The sequence below is a fragment of the Apteryx mantelli genome, chromosome 1, assembly GCF_036417845.1.
Source record: "Apteryx mantelli isolate bAptMan1 chromosome 1, bAptMan1.hap1, whole genome shotgun sequence".
Taxonomy (NCBI): Eukaryota; Metazoa; Chordata; class Aves; order Apterygiformes; family Apterygidae; genus Apteryx; species Apteryx mantelli.
In genome coordinates, this window is record NC_089978.1 from 35,315,909 (window position 1) to 35,340,857 (window position 24,949).

Consider the following 24,949-nt stretch of genomic DNA (forward strand, 5'->3'; position numbering starts at 1 on the left):
AAGGGGGGGGGGAATAGTGACTTATGAAAAAAAATGAGAAAAATTGATTTGCTTTCCTCATTTATTAATACAATCTACAATATTGCTTATCTCAAGGGTTTTTTGGGTTTTTTTTTTTTGAGAACAGGCCCTGTGATCACACTAATTAGCATAGTATGTGCTATTCTGATTATTTCTAGAGCACCAGTTCTATTCTCCACTGCAATATGTTACCATGCCTTCAAGCCAAACACAGGTCGCATGTTTTATTAGTATTTTAGTGTTTGCTTTTTAGCTTAAAGAGAATATTAGAATGGTTTATGAGCCATTAGAAGCCTCAAAAAAAGAAAAGGTTAGGAATTTGGCCAGAGTATCCCACATTCTTGCAATATGGATTTTTTCATTCAAGATTCATCAAGAAACAGAAATATATTAATGCAACAGACCTACCTTACACCTAAAATAAGACTAGCTTCTCGCCTACTCATTTTCTGTTCAAATCCTCCTTTATAGTAGGATGAAAGACTCTATAAAGAAGAAAGGAAAAACAGGAAATAATTAGTTCCATGCACAAGGTGCCAGAACCTAAATCGTAATATATGAGCCCATTCAGAGCATTACATTTGTCTGTAATTTATTTTGAAGGTATGGAAAAAGTACAAACCAGACAATATCAAAGGACTTCTCCTGGGTTTTAACACATATAAAAGCTGACTTAAAAATGACTGTGTTTTTACAATCTTCTACTACTAATAAGAGTTATTAACAGCTACAGCTACTAAATTCCTAACTTGGGGTAAAATAGTCCAGAATCAAAGTACACGCTGGCATGAAGTGGTACACTGGGGGGAGGGGAGGGCAGGTACCAAGGAAGAGAGTCTTTCATTTAACACAGCTTTGGTACGAGTGCAACGGAAAGTGGCAAATGCGACATTTTAAAAGGATTCTGGCATCTATGGAATTACGGACAATCACTCTGATGTCCAGATGTTTCTACCAAGAAAGCAGGTATAAATTATAGTAAAAGGATAAGAACAGATAAATATTGTATACTGATGAATAGTCAACTTAGTTTTTACAAGGAGTAAGACCTCAAAAATATATTAAGAGTTCCTTGATGGAACCACTGACCATGCAGTCAAGAATGACTTGTTTGGTTAATGTAATCTGCTTGCATTTCCAAAAGATTTTGAACTGGTCCCTCATTAAATTGTTCTTCAGAAAACCAAAAAAAGACAAGGCAGCCATGGTTTAGGAGAGAATGTCTTCACATGGGCAAACAAGTGGTTAGAACACAAACAGCAGATGGCCGACTATCTCCATGAAAGAAGGTCACAAAAGGATTCGCAAGGGGGTCTGTGCCAATGCCATACTCAATGACTGTAAAAAAGGGGGCTCAAAGTTGTAAAAGACATCCAACACCAATAAATATAAAACAAGGCACACTGAGAAACAGAGTTTGTAACTTCAGCTTAAAAATCATCTCTATGTATGTAAGCTTTTACTACATAGGAAAAGCATCCTAGAATTTTAACAAACAATTCTATGGAAACTTCAGTTCAATGCTTAGTATTTGTCAAGAGAGCACATAAATGCATAAAGATACAACCAACTGTTGAAGAACGGAACCAAAAACCGGTCTCAATCAGTGGCCTGCCCTCCTCTCAGTATTGTCCACAAAAGCAAAACAAAAAGCCCACAAACCAAACAAAAACTAAATAAAAAATTAGCATAGAACTACAACCTCTATTGCAGGAAATCACTGGAAAGTAGCAGAGCATACAGGAAACCCTAACCTATGTTTGCCTTTATGTCCTTTCCTAGACACCCATTATTGATGAGGATTAGAAACAGGATTTTAAAAAAAAAAAAAAAAAAAAAAAAAAAAAAAAAAAAAAAAACTTGTTAGCATATGAGACCTTAGCCACTGCTTTAAAGAGAGGGAAAAAAAAAAATGAGAGAGGGAAAAGAAAATTAAAGAGAACGAGATGGATATGAAAGTAAATAATTATAACAATTAATTGTCATTGGAAGGAAAAGGAAAAGGGTTGAAAATATATTTGTCAACCCATAAATGCATTTTTAAATGAAAAAAGTTACTGAACCACCGCTGACTGTTAGCTGTGATCTCCGCAATGCAAATGCTTCCATAAGAAGAATTAAGGACTAGCCTGCTGCAATACAAACAATTCTCCAAGCTGCACAAGCCCCAGAGGCAGCAGATGTAATTCTGAGACAGCCTGCCTTTGGGAACCAGCACACAGAAATCACTTGACAAGACTGAAGTTCTTTCTTCAATGCAAAATTTATCAGCTGGGGAAGAATACACTTCTTTTGTTGCTATCAAAGGGAAGTCTGGCTTGAGAACTGAGTTTTTTTTTTTTTAATGTTCCTTTTACCCCCAAGTAAAAAATGTGCCTAGTCTTTCATAAAACATTTTTCCCACCAGCTACTAAATACATCCATTCACATCCAATAAGAATTTTGCCTTACGTTTACACAAGCTCCCTCTCAGCTAACTTCAAAAGCACCAAAGCATTTATAAGGCTCTGGTTATGATATCAAAACATAGCCCTTAATTAAGATTAGGAGCAACATTCACCCAAAAGTATTGTTCAGAAATACTTCACCTGCTACTAATACACAATTGTCTCTAAAGGCGATGATCCCCTAGTGTAGCCATGAAATTGCAAACAGCCACACAGATTTCCTGGTGTGGTGCTGTGATCTGAAACAAATTTTCTTTTTCTTCTCCCCCGCCACCATACATCAAGTATCCATTACTTTAACACTTCAGTTATCAAAACTGAAGCAACTGCAGACATGCCATGCCTACATCAAAAAACTGTTGAAGAACCATTGCTATAGGGTAACACAGAGCCAGTCTGTAATAGTGCACATCAACATTACAGGTTAGAATATGTAATACTCGGGGAACACACTGGGCCTTCTCCAGTCCTTCAAGAGGAGATGATCCTAGTGACTTAACAGTCACTGGGTAAGGCCCTTGAGTAGGTGAAACTGCACAGAAATTTGACAAGGACATCTAACAATTAAGGGCAGGAGACAGGACAGAAACATAATCTAACGTCTTGTGAAACATTTTCCAAAATTCTCCCTCCCTCCCCTCCAAAAAAAAGGCGGGGGGGGGAGTAAATACACCACACAGATGGATCTCTGAAAAGGTTAATTCCTCTCTGCTCTTCAATCCTAGCATACAACTCTAATCCAGGAGGACACTGGTTCACTGTTCATGTAGAGAAGAACAATATTTGAATTATCCCTAACATAGCTCTTCTCTAATCTTGGAAGTCTTCATCTGAAGTACTGACCATGCTAGCTCATTTGAAATCAGGGACTACAGAGGGTTGGCTGTAGGCTTAAATTCAGAAATACCTTTTCATGTTTTTAAAGCACATTTCCCTGACACTCTTATAACCTCAAGAAGCCTCAGCTCAGTTAGCTTCCAAGAGGAATGAAAAAAGAAATCCTGTGGTCTGTGCCCTTGGCACAAAACCAAATCTGAACCAGAGCCTTCAAAAACATCATGTTGAATTGGTCATCAAGGAAAAGCCCTTTCTTCTCAGAAGTGAAGCATATGGCAAGAATAATCAACTTCTTAATTTAAGATCTTGCTCCTAAATGGAACATAAAGCAGAAGGAAATTAGACATAAAAGCCATTTTTCCCCTTGGTTAGAAGAAGGAGAAGAAACATTAAGTCTTACTTTTAGGAAACATCTTGTCAAATTTCTAGTTCCCAAATAGAACAACTTTCGCATGCTATTCATATTAAAGCAAATTTATTTTTTACATTTTAATTGTAAGTAATGGCCAATGCAACAATACTTTGATATTTTTCTGTTGTAAGAACTTCTCAATGACTGAGCAGTTCCATCACTTTATCATTTATTAATCATGACTGTCACAAACAATTTCTGTACTGGAAAAATCATTGAAAAGTGTTCTCCATTTCTTCATACTTCTGAGGGGTTGGGGCAGAGGGTTCTATTTTGTTTACTTGATTTCCTTTTGCATGCTGCTACTGTTTAGCAACTTACATAAGCAAATTCTGCTTCCTGAACAAATTCTATTAAAAGGGGTGGGGGGGGATAGGAAATGCAAATAGGATTTGCTCTGTGAATATGTATTCGCTCTTGCAAATTTTCACAAAAGGCAGTCAGCTAAGAAAATCCGATTGATTAGCACTACGAAATCTTCAAGATACTTTCCTGCACTGCACAGGGTAAATGTGATTGCTGCTTCCGTGCCAGATCAGAGAGATGCAAAAGGCCACAACTGAGACCAGACATTACATCATATTATATGAGGCAGTATTTTTTTTTCCTGAAGACTCTGCGTGTTGCTTTGCCAACAATATAGTCCCCTCCTGAAAAGGTGACAAACACTGGAAAAAGGGGGGGGGGGGGGGGGAAAACGCACAATATAATAACAAACTACTGAGAAGATGCGTTATAATATATCATATAATTTGCTAAACCCAACTTCCACTTCCTTAGCTTTGCTCAGAAAATTTTATAAAACAGATTGCAAATTATATTATTCTTTAGAAGCTTTATTTTCAGTGAATGACAAGACATGACTGCTACCCTTACCTCTCATTCAGAATTCTATGAGACTGAGCAGAATCAGATCCAATTATGGAAAGGGAGTGCAAAAATCTCTAATGAAGTGCTGTAGAAGAGACCCTTTCCTTCTGGAATACAGAACTTTCAGGATTGTGGAATTTATGGATTTTAAGGGTTCATTTTGCCTAGAATTGCTATTTTTATAGCTCAATCCTCAATATCATGGATCCAACAGGGAAAGCTAATGCTATTGAAATACTTTCGATTTTTTCCCCCCATTTTAAGATATTACTGATATTATGATTAATAGCATTAAGGTCTGTCTGGGGAAGAAAAGCCAGATGACTATTTAGGCTATGCTCCTACTGGCAACAGAGTCACATCACTACACAAAAAGGCAGAACAGTGTCACTGGCATTAGTGACACAAGCAACAACACTGGGTTCATACTAAAAAACCATTTCTCTGGAAACCAACATGATGGCTTGCTGTAGAGGGGAAACGACAACATTTCCTCTTATGTCTCCTTCCACTGAAATAACACAGTAGAAAATCTGAAGATTAAATTACAGAAGTATTTACAGTTCAAAGTTAAGTCTATATATTTAATTGCCATAAATTAAAGTTAAATGGAAGGTAGAAATTCAGAGCAAAATGTAACAAGTTTTACTTGTTACTTCTAATTAAAAGATAAGCCTAATTGTTGATTATACATGTTATTTATTTATATAAGTAAATAGAAAGGGGCAGAGACTCAAGATACAGCAGTACAAGCATTTAAAATGATCTCTTCCTAATTGCTCTGCTCGACTTCACCTAACTTATTAGTGAGTTGGAAGAAAGGATAAACAGCATCTGAATTATTTTCTGAGATTGCAGCTATCATGAACTGTGACTCCTACTGCAAACAGAGGAAAAAGGAATTTCAAATGGGGGAGGGAGAATGGAAAAGGTCACAAAGAGAACCAGCTAGCTTAGAAATATAAAGCTCTTTCATACCTTCCCACAAAAGGAGGTCATGAGGGAAAGGGTTTGATTCTAGAAAGCTAGAGTAACCACTGAAAACTCCAAGCACCACAGGAAACCAGAAGAGTAACACTAAGCCTAGACATTAAATATCACAGCAGATGTTTTTTTCCAATAACATGGTTCTTGTAGAAGTACTAACTGCTTGATTTCCATTAGTCAGCATGGTTTAGAAGGCAATATACTGCAAAGAGAGGCAGTGAAGGAGCTAAAGCATAGATTATATTCGGCAGCTTCAAATTCTCCAAATGAAATCAGGTGCAGACATAAAAATATGAAGTTTGGACAATAAGGACTTACACAAGTAATAACTTACTTGGTAATTAATGTTTTCTCTTTCTATTGCTTTAAAGAAAAAATACAAACAGGAAATAGTTGATTGTAAATGGCAGAAAAAAGTCCTAAAACATGCGATCAAAGAAAGCAGTTTTAGAGCAGAAAGCCTAAATATCTTGGTTGAGAATTAGACAAGGGTCCTAAATTTGCACCATGCTTGCAGAAGAATAAGTATTATCATTACCCTCATAAATGTGAAGTTAATAAGTACATACAGTTAACAGCAAACCAGAAGAGAAAAACAAAGTTTTACTGTATAGTATTCAGCAGGTAAAAGATTGTGTTATACTGAAATCTTTTATTTTTAAGTTCAGAAATAGAACATGAGAAGAAAGATACTGCACTTCAGATCAACATAAAATTCTAGGCTTCCAGGAGGGGTTTGAAGGCAGAAAAAGAATGCAAGTCCAGGGATTAGGAACAAAGTGAGAATTTAGATGCTCCCAGGTTGCTCTTTTTCGTTGTTCATTAATTCTGTAGGGCTCAAAATCATTAAGAATAAAAGCAGATAGGCTGTAGTGAGTTTGGCTCAGCCAGTATAGTGGTTCTGAAGGCTGAGGGCTACAGTTTCTCCAGAACGGACACTTCCCTGTGCAGCAACATGTCGTATTTCCATGTGTTAAAAAGAGTCACTGTCTGCACTCTTATGTGTGCACGTCTGCATTTAGAGACTATAGCTTATATCCACAAATGGATGAAAAGAATGCTGGAGTAAAACTTGTGGGGAGGAAGGATGAAGATTGAAGCTCACGCTACTCTGAAGCTGTACGTTCTTATTGCTAACTACTTTTTAGGAAGCCTGTAAGTCAGGCTGCACACATCATATAAAAGCAACAGAATTCATAGTACCTGCAAGTCCCCTTTCGCTTTGTGGCAGGCAAGATGGGAATCTCTCCAAAAGGGATGTTAAAAAGTCTTTTTGCATTGCTGTTGTGTGGCCAGTGCCAAGGAGAAATAGGACAGAGAGCAATAACTTATGCTTATCCGCATGGCAATTAAGGACAAGTGTGGGCCAGCCCCAAAGGATAGTCCAAGTTTCAAGTGTCTTTCCCTTCCACGGAAGCTTGCATTTGATCAAGCTTGCACCTTCAGAACGTGTACAGACAGCCAACAAATCCGAACTCTAACTTCTGCCCATTCTTGATATGCAGCATATAGGAAAGTCCTGTGTTGCAGCTGGCCTCACACAAATAGGTATGATGCTAATTAACATTTTTTTAAAAGCCTACCTTTAATATGCTTTTCAGGAAATAATAACCTACAACAGCTACTCCATCAACATCTTCCCCCACCAGCATCAAAAAGGGCACTATATCCTTTAAACAAGCAGACACCTATCTCAGTGGGAATTACTTTACTCAGACAGGAATGGAACATGTTTATTTACCAGAGAACAGTGTAATCAGCAAAGCTAAAAAGCAAATGCTCTGGAACAGTCCCTGTATATGCTCCTCTGACAACACTCAACTTTCTCCCTCTTTATTATTATATTATTTGTTATTATACTTTTAAATACATAGGGCAAAAAGAAGAGTAGAAACTTGGTTAAAAGTTCCAATTAGATGGGAAACATAAAATAAAAGACAGCTCATGTGAACAAGAAAAGAAGCTTCCTCTCCTCCCTCCTCCCAGCTTTGGCAACCTTTCCTAGAAGTTTCCCTATCAATTTTTTTTCTGGATTTTAAGAAGCTGAAAATGAAAGTTTAGTCCTTTAGATACAGTCTTAAAAAGGAAATTGCAGTCGTCACTTTCATAATCTCTAGCCCACTTCAGCTCACTTTAACAATTTCTCATAAACTTACCAGCAAACAGTTCTGAAAAATGCAACATCACTTCAGAAAAATTAAAACTGCTTATCGGATCTCACAAACATCTTCTGATATAGCTTATAGCTTCATCTACAGGTGTTTAAAATATATTAGATTAACACTAGAACATACGGAGTAAGGAACAGCCCTGTACTGGAAAAAAAAAACAACTTGCACTTACTATATTCTACATCAAAGTGGCTCCTTTTTAAATACTTAAAATATAGATTCATAAAATTAACATCTAGTAGTCTCTAAACTTACAGAAGTTGAAATGCTCTTTGCTGTCTCTGTAATTGCTTGCTCCAATGGTTTCCAGAGGTGGAATGCATAACGACCTGAAAAAGATTGAAGTTAAAAGAAATTATAATCAACATTCACTAAAAATAAATAAATAAATAAATAAATCTCTGACATCTGTTCACCGGCTTATAGCAAGAATAATTTTGGTTTAAAAATCAAAATCCTTCTTCATTGTTAATCTTTTCATCTCATTTATTTGCTGTCCAACACTGTTGCACTTTATTGCTTTCCAAGATGTTCCCTGAACAGCCGGTTTTGGAGGCCTGCCCAGCAGAAGTCCCATGGTGAACTTGCAATGGTTTATATTTTTTAATCTTTGTACTATAGGGAGCGAAAAAAGAAGTTTTATATACTTAATCTAAAAACATAACCATGACCGGCAAAGATTGTGTTGGCTCACAGAATAAATAGATTCAAATGCATTTCAATATGACAAATGGAGACATCTGTCTTGTGACTTTTAAGAAAGAGGGCAATATGCAATTTTAGCTTTGGATATACATTATTTACTAAATACTGTTCAAAGGTTATGTCTTAAGAAAAAACTGTCTGTACTACAGGCTTCTTGCTGTGATTTTGTAAGCTTACTCACACATTTTGCAAGTACTGCATTTTTTATTTAGTTACAAAGAGAGGATCTTCTGGGATTCACCACCATTCAACTCCCCAATGGCAGTAAATATGTCTATAGCTAAGAAAGGCTATATGAACTCTGTAAAGGGACCTTACATCAGACTGTTCTTGGAAGCACAAAGTAGGTTTACCAACTTCAGAATCAAGATTTGTGCTATGCTACTGTAGGATTTTCCTTCTAAGTCCCCTCCCACACAATTTTTGTTTTGATTAACTATTCATTAGCAATGTAACTTACTACCATACACAATGTAAAACCATTTATTAAAAAGGCACTGCATTATTCAGATAGTATCTTGCTTTCATTCTCAAAATATGGGATGTCTACATAGGTTATTTTAGTCATCTAAACATGTGCCTGTATTAACAAAGAAGTTAAAACCACAGTTGGAATATCACAGCTGAAAAGCTGTGGTGTATTAATATATTACCTCACCTTCTTAAGGCTTTCTCTTAACACTTCTTTGCTAGCTGTCACTAATTGCACAACTCAGTCAGCAGAAGAATTCTGAAACACTCCTCTTCTGTGTCTATACAAACACATATATTAACCAACTACTTAACAGGTGTGCATCCACCATCAAAGAGTTTGTTTTTCCTTCCCTTAATTAAAAAAATAGCAGTACCCACAAAACATCTGCTGAAGCTTGGTGTAACATGTTCATCTAATGTTTTTATTCTTGGCATGAACATTTGTACATAGCCAAATATGGCCAATCTGACATCCTGAAAGTAATGAAAATCAATTTGTGTATTTCAAAACCAGAACAGACCACTGTTATCATCTAGTCCGAGCAACTCATCATGTATGTCATGTTAAACCCACGACCCGTGGTTGAACTAGAATCTATTTTTCAGAAGAACATACAGCCCAGATATAAAGAGTTCAGGTAACCGACAGTGTACTACAGAAACAGCTTACTATGATAAATCACTATGGCTGCTAGAAACTTGTAGTTTTCTCCATTAGAATTTGTTGATTATCACCTTCCCACTAAAAGATCCTGCTGTGTTCTTTTATACTAAAGAGCTTCCACTGCAGTATGCTAAAAAAAGATAAAGTCATCTTTTCACATTACATTTTGAAGGCAAAAAACACAGATGGAACTCCTTTAGCCGATGCCCATAAAATAAGTTTCTCCAGCTGTGACTTCTTCAGAAAGCATTCTGGAAATGTGTCAAGGATTTTGAAAGGACAGGAACTACAACTGGACACAATTCTCCAGTAGCACTCTCAGGCAACCTTTCTACTTCCCAATTTATTTATACTCCCAAGAACTCCATCAACCCTTTTAGAAACAGCATCTGACAAGTGCCAGTTCCACGCTCTGTTGGTAATTTAGCTTACCTGCAAATGCAACAGTTGCAACACCAAGTCCAACTGCTATCATAGTTCTGGCCTAAAGCAGAAAAATGGAAATCAAAATAAACTGCAAACTTGGATTTAAAATGTATTCAGCTCCTACTTAGTGGCAAGCATTTCTGATGTCCGACTTGGACATTTCATATGTAATTTATCTGGAAGACAAGGAAGAAGTTCTGTGTTCCACAGAATACATTATTTTTATTGTTCAGTCCCATTATTAACCCATACCAATGCTTCAGGATTTAATTTGGAACTACTCATTAGCAACTTAGTGAATACATACTGGCAAACAGCTAACAGTATGTAATAAAATAAATTAATAAACAACCCAAGGCAGACAACTAATCAGGACCACCTGAAATAAGTCCCACAGATTAGTTCAACACATTTTGAAGTGATGATAACAGGAAGTATCAGTGTTTTACAAGAACATGAAGAGTTCAAAAACTCTAAGGCACTGGATATTGTTTCACAAAGTCTTTTACTGGGAATATCATCATGACAGTGCTTGAAAATAAGAACAGAATATTAACTTAAACTCTGTACTTGGGCTTGCCCATTAAGAAAAGAACCGTGATCCCAGCTGCTTCATAGCATTCCTTCAAAGAAGTCAGTCCCATCCCACAGTTAAGGCCACAAAGGTAACTTGGGATCTTCCATCTTTCATTGTTTGACCCATGGAAGCCCCAATAAAGACATGAAGCCCCGTAACTTCTTTTCACTGCCTACTGTCAGTTTCTGGTTGGATTCTATCTTATAGCAGATATTTGTAAATAGAATTATGACACTCCTCAGGCAGTTTTCATCATCAGCTTAAATGCATTTTAAGTCTAGCATCTAATTTAGGTCACACTGAACATCTAATTTATGCCACAGTATCTCCTAGCTTTTGCTAAATCTAAAGCCCTGGAGTACATGTATATATTTTCCTATACAGTGCTTGAAGGTCAAGTATCTCAAGAAGAACAATAAGAAATATCTCCATGTTAAATGAGAAGCTTTTAAAAGATATCCAATAAAAAAATCTGAAGAAAGGACTGACTCCTCACATCTCCAGAACTCAGGGCAGCCAGCACTGAAATGGAAAGCCTATCAATCCACTTCTGAAGACCCTATATATAATCTGAAATGAACTCACTCATCTTGGTGTAGTCTTACGGCATTACCTGTCATGTATTATCATATGATAGCTTAATAGTGCTTTGAACTTTTACTCAGGAAATGAGAGAAATCAGATGAGGCCTTTTCAGCCTGAATTCAAAATATATCTACAGTAAAAATTCCTTTATCACCAGACTGACTCTAAGTGTGGCTTTCTGCTCCTATAATTATTTCTGTATTTATCCAGTTACTGTTTTATACATTTTCTACCAACAAGTCTGAGAGCAGGACTGGAACCCCAAATTTGAAGGTGTGTGCCCTAATAACTGGATTTGGAGCCACATTCCCTTTGCTTGTAAGATACCTGGGGCTAAAATAGTCTGTCCTTAATTGTACTCAACTTTTCTAACCAACTCTTTCTAGACAGAGAGGGAGCAGGGGAAGAGTTGGGAAATACAGGCTTTAAAGCCTTCTAGATTTGGATTAGTAGTGGCTAGAACACATCAACAACTTTCTCAGCCTGTAGACAGCTGCGTAAAACACAGGCATTACCATTGCACCCGGTTGCTCCCTACAGCTACGTCTCTGAAGCAAGGTGACTGGGATTGCTGTCTGCAATATTGAGTTCAGCATGGAAAAAGTGGTAACCTGCTCAAAGCCTATATACAAGAAGTTGTATTCCTCTACATATAGCTTCTGGATCCTAACATGTTTTAGCTGGACACCTACATCCTATCTACTCAAATGGGGCTATTCTAACCATTTGCATAACGTAATATTGCCATTTCCTAGAGAGGTTTCTGTTAAAAAAAAAAAAAAAAAGAAAAAAAAAGAAAAGCATCTCTCCCTAAATATGCTGAAAGTAGAGATTAGGGGAGTTTTAGCCAGCAGTGCTTAAAAATCTACTTGTCCTTCCCATTTTAGGTATCTAACTCTCCCACTTCAGTGTAGCTTTCAGACTCAATATTAGCATCCATTTCTGAATGATAAGCATGTAAAAATAATGCAGTAGTTTTATGTCTGTTGTTCCTTTCAGTTCCACAAAATTTCTCTTCATCTTTAGACCGTGAAAAAACATAAGTACAGTATGTTATCTTAAATGTTAGAGGATATAAGATAATGAAGCATACAGTTCATCTCCTCACTAAACTAATAACTCTTTCCACTTGTTCTCACAAATCAGTTTTGTCAGGCTCTCACTACTCAAAACCTTCCACAAAATTCTAAATCCTATATTTAGACAGTAAGCAATGGTCACAATATTTCTGGAAATATTTTGTAACATTATAGACATCATATATTATTCGCTATCTTGTAGTTTGCGATCATGGGATTATATTCACTAGAGACTTTCCACGACTTAGTAAAAGATTCTAGCTGTCACTCTGAACAAGTGGTTACAGTTAATTAAGAGCCCAACAATGTGTGAAATAGTTCACATTGGAAAAAAAAAAATATTTATTAGCTTCTGCTTGTCAAAATTAAGTTATACTTACTTTACCACAATAAAGGTGGTTTAAGTCAGCAGTGTACAGCAAGGCATTGAGTCACTGACAAGGTATTAGCAGCAGACATCTCATCACAGGTAAGGTAAAGCACAGAGACCAGGCTAAAAAATAATACCCAGACTCTGTCAGCTCAATGTAGAAATAGCTTAAGTGTTTTAAGAGCAGTCTGGGAACACAATATAGAGACCCCTGAGGGCCCTAGATAGAGTCAGCCATGTCCACTGGGGTATATTATATCAATCTCAGTGGAAAGTGTTAGCAGCAGATTAAGAAAGAGTGGCAGCAGCTCTAGAATAGGAGTGGCAAGCAAGATCAACAGGAATCTGAAGACCAGCCAGAAAGCGAGGTAAAACTGATGGGGAGCTCAAGCCAGAGAGGCATGAAAGTTTGCCTACAATTTCAAGTGAGGTAGAGCTACCAAAAAGGCTGAGGCTCACTGGTCTAGGACAGTTCACCTTATCTGTGTTACCAAGGGGTTAGGGAACAGTCATGTGCCACAGCTTACCCAAGAAATGGTAACTTGTGATGCTGAGGCATTTTGAATGTTTGCCATGGGATGAATATGTGATGGGATGACTATAAACATGTGAAAAAAAATGACTTTAAATCTAACAAAATGAAAAAAAGTGTATAGTCTATCTCTTACTGACACAAGCTCTCTTATAAAATTTTTGATAATTTCAAGTACTGATCAGTAAACCCTTTAAGTCCAGCTTGCCTCCGTTTCCTTATTTACATTCACTTATCTCAGATGATTTAGAAGAATAAATCAATGTTTGTCCAGTGCTTTGAAAAATAAAGTGCTAAATATTATTCTTACAATGAGTGCAGACCTTCAATTAAATGCATTGATTTCTTGTCAACATTAAACGAGGGCAATTCACTATCACTCTAGAAGGGCCCAGCTCTTTTATGACATAAGACAATTATCACCATGACTATTTTTGGTTCTCATTGATTGAAAAGGCATTTTATTTCAGACTCATAAAGGCTCAAGAAATTAATAAATACTCACTGACTTTCAGTTATGAGAGAACTGACATTCATTTTTTTCAAAAAAAAGTGCTGTTAAGAAATTTCCAAGATGTAAGTTTAAATGAAAGCATTCTCTTAAGATCCAAGAGGGAAAAATAAAGAAATAAAAGATTAAAAAGTAGCATCTGTCCCTTTCTCTATTCGAAGCATCGTCTCCCAAAGGTTAGTCATCAGCTCTATCCTATTCTGCTGATTTCAGTATTTTAATGTTACTATGTAGTTCAGTTTTCAGTAACAAACCCTCTCAGACACAGACAACAATAAAGAAAGTTTTGCTAATCTACAAAACAGAGTCACAGAATAGTTGGGGTTGGAAGGGATCTCTAGAGATTGTCTAGTCCCCCTGCTAATAGCAGGGCCAGCTACAGCAGCCTGGCCGTAGGATTTTCTTTATTCCTTTGAGAAACATGTATAAGAAAATACAAACATTAGAAAGGCCAGTCCAAGACCTGACTTACTGCAGTAACAAGTTATTCTTGGCAAACAAGAGGATAAAGCATATACCTCCAAAACACACAGTATGTTAATTAATATGTCATATACTGTTAGCATACAGAGATCTATGGACAATCTTTTAATATATAACTTTCCAGGAGCTTTAAATGAATGAGATATTCTTTCTGCAAATTCCTAATCCACAGTGCTCTGCTAACCTAACCACATTCAAAAAAAAATGTAACAGCAACAACAATGTTGTAGCCTTTCCCTCTATGTAATAGAAAAAAAAGACAAGTTAAAACTCATAAACATAAAGATAACTTATGAAAATTATTTATTTTAAAATTTTAGCACAACGCTACTACATCTGACTACTAGCTACCAGAACCACCTTTATGACATAAAGGTTAAGACATAGCTGTTTGATTTGAATTTTATATTCTGACTCTTCTGTCACAATCAGGAAAAATACCCTTCCAGGTCAAATGAAAAATATTTTGCTCTTTTCATACAACAAGAGCTCTGCTGTCTTTTGGGCATCATAAAGCTGCAGCATAATGAAATAAAAAGCACAGAGAAAATTATCTGTTCTGGGTTGGACAGCAGTTTGTTATTAGTCCATGCTTAGTAATGAGTCAGCACAATAGGAAATATGTATCTCTACTTAAATAAATACACAAGTGTAAATTACTTGCTTAATTAAAAACATAGTTCTATAAAGTATTTTAAATGTTGTATATTGCTAAAAAAATATGATTCACAAGTATCTTAAGGCAGAGTACAAAAATATTTCTAAAACTATTTTTTCCTTTAATAAAAATTCTTGACTTGAAATAATCAGTTGTATCCATCCTTGAAGTTAAAAGAATGTTTCTATTCTTCAGAATAGCTACAGCCTACTGGAAGACTGTCTTAAAGCAAACCTCATAATTAGCTCTAGTTGGAGCAAGATACATTTTATAGTTGGACTATCTTATGCAGCTATCTGCAACAGATTTGATTTCATAACCATTTTCCTTCCAGTCTTATCTTCCTATGAAATCTAATTCACTTTCCAAAAACAAATTAAAAGTTGTTTCAGCTAGATGTTCTTTTCCATACTCACCCAACTCTCATGTCAATTTGTTTTATATATAAAACTATGCCTAACATTTCTGACTTTTTCATAGTAAATGGTGACAGAGCTACAGATTCTCTAATAATAGTGTTAACATAAGGCATTCAAGCAAATCTTCTTGAATATACATTAATTAACAATATCCTCTTGTGACTATCCTCAAGAACAGACTCTGTATTGCTATTGTTGTTCTTTTATCTCTCCAAACTCTCATGCTATAGTAAAACAACTATGAAAATAAAAGTTACCAAGATCAGCTGACTTCAGCCAACATCCTGGACACCTCACAACCAAGATTCAGGGTAGGATATAGAACAGAGCTCTTTCAGCCCTAAGAGATGGATGCGGTTGTTGTCAGACTTTGCCTCTACTACAAATCTTTTCTTCTGCTTTCAATACTAGAGCAAAAAGGTATTGTTAATCCTGTATGACATAAGAGGCCAGCTGCATGGCACTATGGTTCTTCTTGCTATTTCTCTCTAGTAAAATTTTGGAATTTGGTTACATACAACTTGACCTCCTTCTGAAGTCTTTAGCTGGGAATCAATGAGCATGCATACTGTTTCCTCTTCCACTAACTATCTACACAAGAACATCTACAGGAACTGTGAATATGTTCCATTGCCAATAGTATACTATCATATTCCCTTCTGCTGAACAGAAGGAGTCTCCAGCTATTACAGAAATGGTTAGCCTCTACCCATTTTATTCCTCAAAAAGCTTGGATGAGCTGGTACAGCTACATGTAAAAGGATGTCTTAGTACCTGGAGACTCAAAGGTGAATTATCTTCCATTTTTCCACAACACAGAGCTGACCACAATAGTGCATGGATTTTGATTTAGAATTCTTAAGGTTCATAGCACCTGGATCTGGATGTGAAGACACCGCAGCTGGCCCAAATGGTCCAAGTATGGCTGACTAATGGTACATGGTTTAGGCTACCACAAACACAAAGCCCCTTTTGAAATCTTTCATCTCTTCTGTTGCAATGTCAGTTGCAGCTATCATCAAAACAATTACTGGATCAACCTTCAACTCCACTAAAGCTAAACTTTAACCCTATGAATCACTGTGACAGCAACACAAAGCAATGTTGAACACAGCCCAGAAAGAAATGCTTAAAAGCAGAGAATACTGTATTCTTCACTGAAAGACCTGGTTAGAGAATAAATTTCAAGAGAAGATTTCAGTAATCCAGAATCTAGTCCTCTTTAAAAACCTACAACAGACTCTAGACCATAGCACAAATACTACAAAACAACTCACACTAACAAAGGAGCAAAGCCCACTAACCCCAGATGCAACTTCTATCCCAGACAGGTAAGAAGATCCAGGGACTCATAACATTCACTAGAAATTACACTGTTACCACTCCACAGGGAAAGCAGACAGATGTGACAGTGATGAGTTTCGGAGTAAATTTCTTAGGATTACACAACTTGCTGTCAAATACACAGAAAGACCCTCTTGGAAAAAGATATTCTAGTCCTAGACTGTAATATCAATGAATGAGTCATTGATAGAGAACTTTGATTTTTAAAAATTGCAGTGGTTTTTTTTAATAAATTTTATAGATGCAATAACATGCAAATAATGAAGTAAGGTAAATGCATAATTGAGGCAATTTTAAAAGCATGAAAGTTTTTTTCCTCGGTACACTATAAATATGTTTAGCTTTAGCCACATAAACACTGATAAGCGCTTTAAGCACTGATCCAGGGATAAAGTCAAAAAACCCTTCTCACTAGAGCCTGGCATCATATAGGGAACTCAGGAGATATTTTGCCTCCCCTTCCAGACCTGTTCAGCCTTTCCCACCTGACAAGTTGTCAGATGAGAATTCCTCTTCCCAGAGCTTTACAAAACCATTAATATTCAGATTTGCGGCAATAAAACTCAACATAAGTGAAAATTTCACAGATAACATCTTTTTTATGATAAGGCAACAAACTTCAGGCCTTGTCCTCTTGTGCCTTAGAAAGCTTAATCAACACAATGTTTAACACAGGGTCAGAGGAGTTCCTACTTCGGTTCGTACCGGGGAGCTGAACTGGCGCTTACAAGGCTGGGTATTTTACTAGGCCCCCGAAGCAGAGCCACATCCCCACGCGGCAGTCAGCGCAGAGCACAGCTCAGCCGGGGCGAGACACCCCGCGGCCGCCCCCCCGGCGCCCGCACCCCCGTGCAATCCCGCCTGCGCCACCCAGGGCCACGCTCGCCCCCAAAGGCAAGCGGACACAGGGCTTCTCCCCCAGCGGCGCTACCGACCGGTCTCCCATCCCCGGGGGGGAAGGAGAGCCGGGATCCACCTGCCCGCAACCCCATCTCCTCCCAGCCGTTCCCCCTTGGGGGTTAAAGCCCGGGACCGGGAAGAAGGGCAGGGGCCCCAGGGGCCCCCTCCCGGCCCAACGGTCCGTCAGGCACCCGGCGGGGGGGGGGGGGGAAGGGGGCAGGGGCCCCCTCCCGGCCCAACGGTCCGTCAGGCACCCGGGGGGGGGGGGGAGGGGGCAGGGGCCCCCTCCCGGCCCAACGGTCCGTCAGGCACCCGGGGGGGGGGGAGGGGGCAGGGGCCCCCTCCCGGCCCAACGGTCCGTCAGGCACCCGGGGGGGGGGGAGGGGGCAGGGGCCCCCTCCCGGCCCAACGGTCCGTCAGGCACCCGGGGGGGGGGGAGGGGGCAGGGGCCCCCTCCCGGCCCAACGGTCCGTCAGGCACCCGGGGGGGGCACCTCCGCCGCCCGCGGACCCCTCAGAGGCTGAGGGGAGGGGCGGCCGGGCGCCCCCGCCCCTCGCCCCGGCTCTGCGGGCGGGAAGAGGAAGAGGAAGGGCAGTGCGCGCTGTCCCTCCCCCCCTCCCCGTCCCGACGCAGCCGTCACCGCGCTCACCAGGCCTCGGTCCAGCTCGGTTTGGCCCTTGCCGGTGCCGGTAGGGACCCTGGCGTACTCGGCATCGCGCAGGCCCTCGGAGGGGGCCCCGGCTCCCTCCATGCCGCAGCGCGACGGAGGAAAGGGGCGGGGAAGCCGTTATAGGTCGTCCGGAAGGACAAACCAGTTGGAAGGACGGAAACCAAAACTACGCGCAGCCTTCCCCCCCCCGCCAATCATCCCGCCGAATGGGCGGGGCTAGTGCTGGCCACTTTCCCACGCCCTCCCAGCCCTGCCCCGCCCACCTCGCGTCACGGCGGGGGCCAGGCGGGGAGCGGCCCCGCCCCCATATCCCCTCCCCCTTGCGGGGCTGGGCGCGGGCGGCCGCCTGTGGGGGCGGGGCTCGCCCCTTCCCCCCCCCACCCGCGCCTGGCGCCGTCACACGCGCGGTTGGGTGGAAGCGGCCGGGGGGCGCGGCTTTACCACCGTGGAGCCTGCCCGCCCCTCCCCCCCCTCGGCGGCCTTTGGAAGGCCCCGCCCTTCCCCTCACACCTCCATGAGGAAGGGCGGGCGCTGGCTCGCGGCTCCTCGCGGTGGGGGTGGAGCCAGCTCCTGTAGGAGGTCCTCCTGGTCTTGCCATGTTCTGGCCTCCTGGCTGGTGTGAGGGGCTGGAGGATGAGGGGCTACCTGCTCTAAATCCCAAGGCAATCAAGAAAAGAAGCGGCGGGGGGCGGGGGGGGAGAAAGAAAGGAAGGGATGAGAGTTAATTTATGTATAAGAATTAGAGTGAGAGGAAAGAGAGTAAACACTTGAGAGGATGAGGCCACACAGAAGTGATTCATGTCCCCCTTCTAAGGGAATATAGGATTTTAGGAAGGGATATAAACATCAGCAGAGGAAAGGATAAAGAAAAATTGATCTGGGAAGACAAGCAACTGATTATGGGGTTTTTTAATATTTATATTTTGCAAGTTGATTATGTGTGTACATGCTTCAATATATTTATATAGGGATTTCCAGAAAATGCTCAAAGTTAAATTCATAGTTTGCCTTTCTGAAAATCTTCAAATGATATGTCAAATGCAGTTATCGATCACCACCATTAGTCCTGCATCACAGATTGATAAAATGTTCAATCTCTTTTCAGTACTGCAACATAACAGATTTTCTTTTGCTCTTATCCTGGTTTTCTCTCCCTCTTACCTGGTAGTACTGGCACTGGAATTGAATTGTCTGCAGATTATTAAGCAGTGTGACTCAACAAAAAGAATTACTCTTTTTATCTCTTATTTCAAACACTACTTGTTCTTTTAAGGCATAATTCGGAGCACGTATCATGGTTTTGTATATCTGATTGATATCCATCAATCTTCTGTAACACCGAAATGCAACTGCTTTAATTCATCTCTCAGTATCTTTTTATAGTACAGCCGCTATTAACAATAAAGGTGAATTGACCGTAAATAATATTACATTAATCTTAGGCAGAAGTATAAATGTAACTTTCTACAGCACAGAACTCACTGGATGTTGTATGATGATCCATTTTGGAAGAAATATATTTGCTTTTACTTCTTCATTGAACATATAACATATGATCATATATGATTAATTTTTTAAGCCTTCAGTGGAATTGAATTTCTTGTAATCTTAAAACCTATTTTAAAATCAATAAAAATGTCCCCAACTAATCATTTTTCTGTTCATTGATTTGTACAGAAGTCAGAAAAAATAGCACATCCCTTACTACTTTTTCAATTAGTAAACTTAGATTAAAAAATATTAAATGAAAATTACTAGAATTTAGAAGAGGTTTATTTCTTACTTCCCTTCTCCTGTGTGTTATTACAACTTGTTTAGGAGGTCTGAGTTTCTCTTGATGGCACAACGCTCGTTGTCAAAAGATAATCAGCCACAAGAGAAGAAACATTAGATGTATTTGTTTTAGGGAAAAAAACTGAAATGGCAGGAAATAAAAAGCCAAACAACTAAGTGTAGGAGAAAATAGGCAAATCTGTGAAGTGAAAGACTTCAGAAAAGAACGACATTGATTTTTTTCAGCTTCCATAACATTTACTCATATTGAAAAGTACCTACCCATAAAGTAGCTTCTTTGAGTCCAGTGGGACAGTGAAGTGAATGGGAATTACTCATTTAACCACCATATTTGATTGGCAACTGTATGCCCACAAATCATTCTCTATTTAGCTAATTTTTTTTCAATAAAGCAAAGACATCTGAGTCACTTCAGTGACATAAATCATAAGCATCAAATTAGACAAATCAGCCTATGCACTGTGGGAGTTTTGAAGCTTTTCCCAGCTCCTTGATCTTGGTCTGTGTTTTTGCTATGTCTGGAAGAAAGCTGGGTGCAGGTCACCACCCCCCATTTGGAAACATATGTGGAACAGGAGGGAGGTACAACAAGGATGTTGTACCTGTTATGTATTAATTTGAGCTGCCTAGTGAAATATTTGCTTGGAGATCAACATCATAGTTGTTCTGTATATCTTTATTAGCCAACATATTTCTGCTAGTTGTTTTTTTCTCTTAATATATATGTATATATTTGATAGTTTTGGGCAGAGTCCACCACACCAAGTTACAGTGGTGCAGATCTATGGCTGTAGATAGCACAGCAATGAAGGTATTTGCAATGTAAAGAACTGCCACATCAAATCTATTCCAAAATCCTTTAGGGTAAATGGAAAACTCATTATTCTTAGAGCATCCCTATTGATGTGGTATTCCAAGGCACTGTCACAAGAGTCATAGAATCACAGAAACATTGAGGTTGGAAGGCCCCTCAAGGGGTCATCTAGTCCAACCCCCTTGCTTAAAGCACAGTCCACTAGAATAGGTTGTACAGGGCCATGTGCAATTGGGTTTTGAAGATCTCCAAGAATGGAAACTCCACAACATCTCTGGGCAACCTATTCCTGTCACTAGGTGCCACTAAGAAATGTCTGGCTCTGTCTTCTTTGCTTCCCGTCAGGTATTTACACACAGATAGGATCCCCCTGAGCCTCCTCTTCTTCAGGCTAAACAGTCCCAGCTCTCTCAGCCTCTCTGCATATGACAGATGCTCCAGTCCCCTAATCATCTTTGTGGCCCGCCTCTGAATTCGTTCCAGTATGCCCATGTCCTTGTACTGGAGAGCCCAGAACTGGACAAAGCACTTCAGATGTGGTCTCACCAGTGCTGAGTAGAGGGGAATAATCACTCCCCTTGACCTGCTGGCAACGCTCTTCCTAATGCAGCCCAGGAGACTGTCGGCCCTCTTTCTGCAAGAGCATATTGCTGGCTCATGTTCAACATTTTGTCTGCCAGGAACCCCAGGTGCTTCTCTGCAAAGCTGCTTTTATCAGCCCCCAGGGTGTACTGGCAAATGGGTTTATTCCTCCCCAAGTGCTAGACTTTGCATTTCCTTTTGTTGAACTTCATGAGGTTCTCATCGGCCCATTTCTCCAGCCTTTCAAGTTCCCTCTGAATGGCAGCACAACCATCTGAAGCATCAGCCACTCCTCCCTGTTTTGTATCATCTGCAAACTTGCTCAGGGTGCATTCAATCCCATCATCCAGGTAGATAAAGAGGTACCCACCCCAGTATTAATTCTTGGGGTACCCCACCAGTGAGTGCTGGAGTGCTGGTGAGTGCTGGAGTGAGTCTCCAGCTAGATTTGTGCTGCTTATCACAACCCTTTGAGCCTGGCAGGTCAGCCAGAATCTCACTGTCCACTTATTCGGTCCATGGTTCATCTGTTTGTCAATGAGAATATTATGCATCTGCCAATGTATCTTGTCAGGTTTCATGGACCTGTGTATGTCCAGTTTGTTTAAATGTTCACTAACTTGATTCTCCCTACTGAGGGTAAGTCTTCATTGCTCCAGACTTTCTCACTGGTCTCAGGAGCCTAGGACCGCTGAAGGCAAATCGTAACTGTAGAGACTATGGCAAAGAAGGCGTTGAGCATCTCTGTCTTTTCTGTGACTTCTGCCATCGGGTCTGCCACTCCATTCAGCCCTGGGCCTGCATTTTCTCTAGTTCCTTTTGCTGCTGATATACCTGTGGAAGCTCTTTGTGTTGCCTTTCAGGTCCCTCACCAGATTCAGCTCAGCTTTCCTAACCCCATCCCTGCATGCTCAGACAGTGTCTCTGCATTTCTTCTAGGTCATCTGCCTTTACTCCCATCTCTTGTATGCTTCCTTTATATGTTTGAGTTCAGTTAGGAGCTTCTTGTTGGTCCACGCAGGCCACCTGCTGCTCTTGGTCGACTCCCTACATGTTGGGATGATCTGTTCTTGGACTTGGAGGAGGTGATCCTTGAAAATCAACTTGCCCTTCTGGTCCCCGCTTCTCTCCAGGACTGTATCACATGGGATCCTTCCAAGCAGATCCTTGAACAGGTCAAAGTCTACTCTCCTTAAGTCCAGGGTTGTTATCCTGCTATTTGCCTTAACGCCACCATCTCATGGTTGCTGCAGCCAAGGCTGCCCCTGACCTTCAAACCCCCGACCATTTCTTCCCCATTTGTATCAGGTCCAGCAGAGCATCTCCCCTTGTCAGCTCCTTGATCACCTCTGCCAGGAAGTAGTCATCAATGCACTCCAGAAACATCTTGTGTTATTGTAAGAGTAGCAAACTGGCCTTTAAAGACACTGGGCCACACTGTAGTCTAGTCAAATGCATCTAGGCAAGCTCTAAGATGGAAAACATTATTCTGAATGTCTTCCTCATGTTACCAACTATGGTATTATCAATTTCTGGATAGTGAGACTCAAGAAGAATGTAGATTAAACAGAGCCAAGCAGATAATCAACCTAAAGAAAATAAATCTGCTGGGAGTGGAAGCCACTGGGTTGTTTCCCTTGTAAGCAAAGAGGGGAGGGATGAAAGTAACTGGGGCTTTGGTTATGGTTCTCACCCTAAGCTCCTCTAAGCATGCTATGTACAGGAAGGAGCTGGTAGAGACAGTCTGCCTGTTACTATTTTAATTTAATCCTAATATCTGCGAGCATATTTTCACTATTAGTGTTTAGCAATGTTGTTCATATTTGTTATGCCATTTAAGTTAATCGTCTGCGCATTTTTCCTGTAAATGACTTTCGGAAACAGTCTGTATTACAGTAGTCCATGTTGCAGCCAGGGTCTATGTTTGCAAGAGTTTCTGTAAGGGGTGAAGGAGAACAAAGCTTATGAAATTGAGAGCAGGAGGGAAGGTGAGCTTTTGGATTTACTCTTCACCACTGATGATTTCCAAAGTCCCTGTAAGTGTAGCTCCTGAACAATGATATTAGAATGGCAGGAACTGAAGTTTGATGCTAAAGATGAAAGTTTCTGAGGTTAAGGAGCGAAGGGAGTGTAATTTAGAGTTATCAAGAAAATCATAAGGTGTATCATATAAAATTGGTAGTCAGTACTTGAACCTTGCTGAATTGCTGCTTGCATATGAATGAATAAAGAATAAAACTTTCCAACCACTGTACCAGGATTAGAGTTTGGAAGTGCTGATTGCTCCTAAAAGCATTTGTATAATTCTCTAATTACTGCAATATACTATAAAAGCAAAAAGAGGCATGGGCTGTGGAATTGTACTACTTTCTTTAAGTAATCCTTTTGGTAACATGAAACAAAAAAAAAAGTGTAACATTCTTTCTGGATACCTTAATAATTGTCTGTATGACACCTTAGGTAGATTAGCTACTGCAGGGTAGTATATTATAGAAAATCCTAAACTGGAACTAATCATGGCCTTCAGGAATTACAAGAGTACTATTATTCCTTGAAGAAATGGTGGAGAAGATGGTACATACAGCAAAAGGCTAAAATATCTTTTGTGAAGAGTGTTAAAATAAGGTATGCACAAGCAAATCTTCTCCACTTTAAGAATTGTTCAAAAAAAAATATATTTAGGATTTTACAAATATTATTTTCATACTGACAGACTTCTCAAGGACTTTTTCTTCTGGCCACAGTGCAGGAGCAATAGCTGGAAGAGTTCATTGTTTCTGATAGCATTTGTGTATTTTACCAGTTAATTTAGCAATTGTCTTTTCCAACAGATTTGTTGCAGGCATTTTTAATGGTATAAAACATTCATTTGTCATCCTAATGTGTTTTGTAACATCAGACCTTTAAAATAGCTCTGCTCTATTGTTTAGTATTATTTATATAGCAAGATGGATATTCATAGCACTCTCCAGGCATAAGAATACGCTACTAAAATGTAGCAATAATTTTCAGATACTCCTTCAGGACTTCAATATAGAAAGTTCTGAACATCAGGTCAATTATATTTTCAATCTCCACTTGCTTTAGTGAAGCAGTATTAGCTAAAGGAGAGGCAGACTTGGTCTAATGCTGAGGAATACTGCAGAGAAAGCAAGGGTCAATTTTCTTTCAGAGCATGGAATATAATAGTTTTTGACAGGTACTGTCAATTTCAGCTTTTTGCAAAAAAAATGGGAAGTGCATGCAGCATTTTACATCTCCTAAATAGATTACCCCACAGACACAGACACACACACACACACACTTGTCAAAGCTAACAACATTCTTTCTGCTCAGCCTGACAAATTTCAGTCCTAAATCTAAACAAGAATAAATCTTGGCCAAATGTAACATTTCACCCTCCTCCTCGGGCTACCTCTCTAGGGAGCAGTGAAATTTCTCCAGCATCGTGAGCTGATACAATTAATGCTCTCAGCCCTCTAGAGCACATGGTCCTCATAACAGAACAATTTTGCTCCTAATGGAACATTTTATGTGAACTGCACAAAACTGATGGCATCCCAAAATCAAAGAGATACTACAGCATTAATTCATATTAATGTTTTGTGGGTTTGGTC

At 39.7% G+C, this 24,949-nt stretch overlaps 1 protein-coding gene across 3 annotated transcripts in view; it reads right to left on the minus strand.

Annotated features, from left to right (window-relative positions):
- The window catches only part of DNAJC15 (DnaJ heat shock protein family (Hsp40) member C15), a 34,222-nt gene extending 15,901 nt beyond the window's left edge, over positions 1–18,321 (minus strand). For all 3 annotated transcript variants that reach the window (XM_013948350.2, XM_067292432.1, XM_067292423.1), the window contains exons 1-4: positions 18,122–18,321; positions 10,021–10,072; positions 8,001–8,074; positions 430–506 (exon numbers count right to left, since the gene is read on the minus strand). In XM_013948350.2, the coding sequence (XP_013803804.1) occupies positions 430–506; positions 8,001–8,074; positions 10,021–10,072; positions 18,122–18,223 (305 nt within the window). In that variant the 5' untranslated portion in view covers positions 18,224–18,321. The remainder of the gene's footprint in view (positions 1–429; positions 507–8,000; positions 8,075–10,020; positions 10,073–18,121) is intronic.
- Between the last annotated feature and the right edge of the window lie 6,628 nt (positions 18,322–24,949).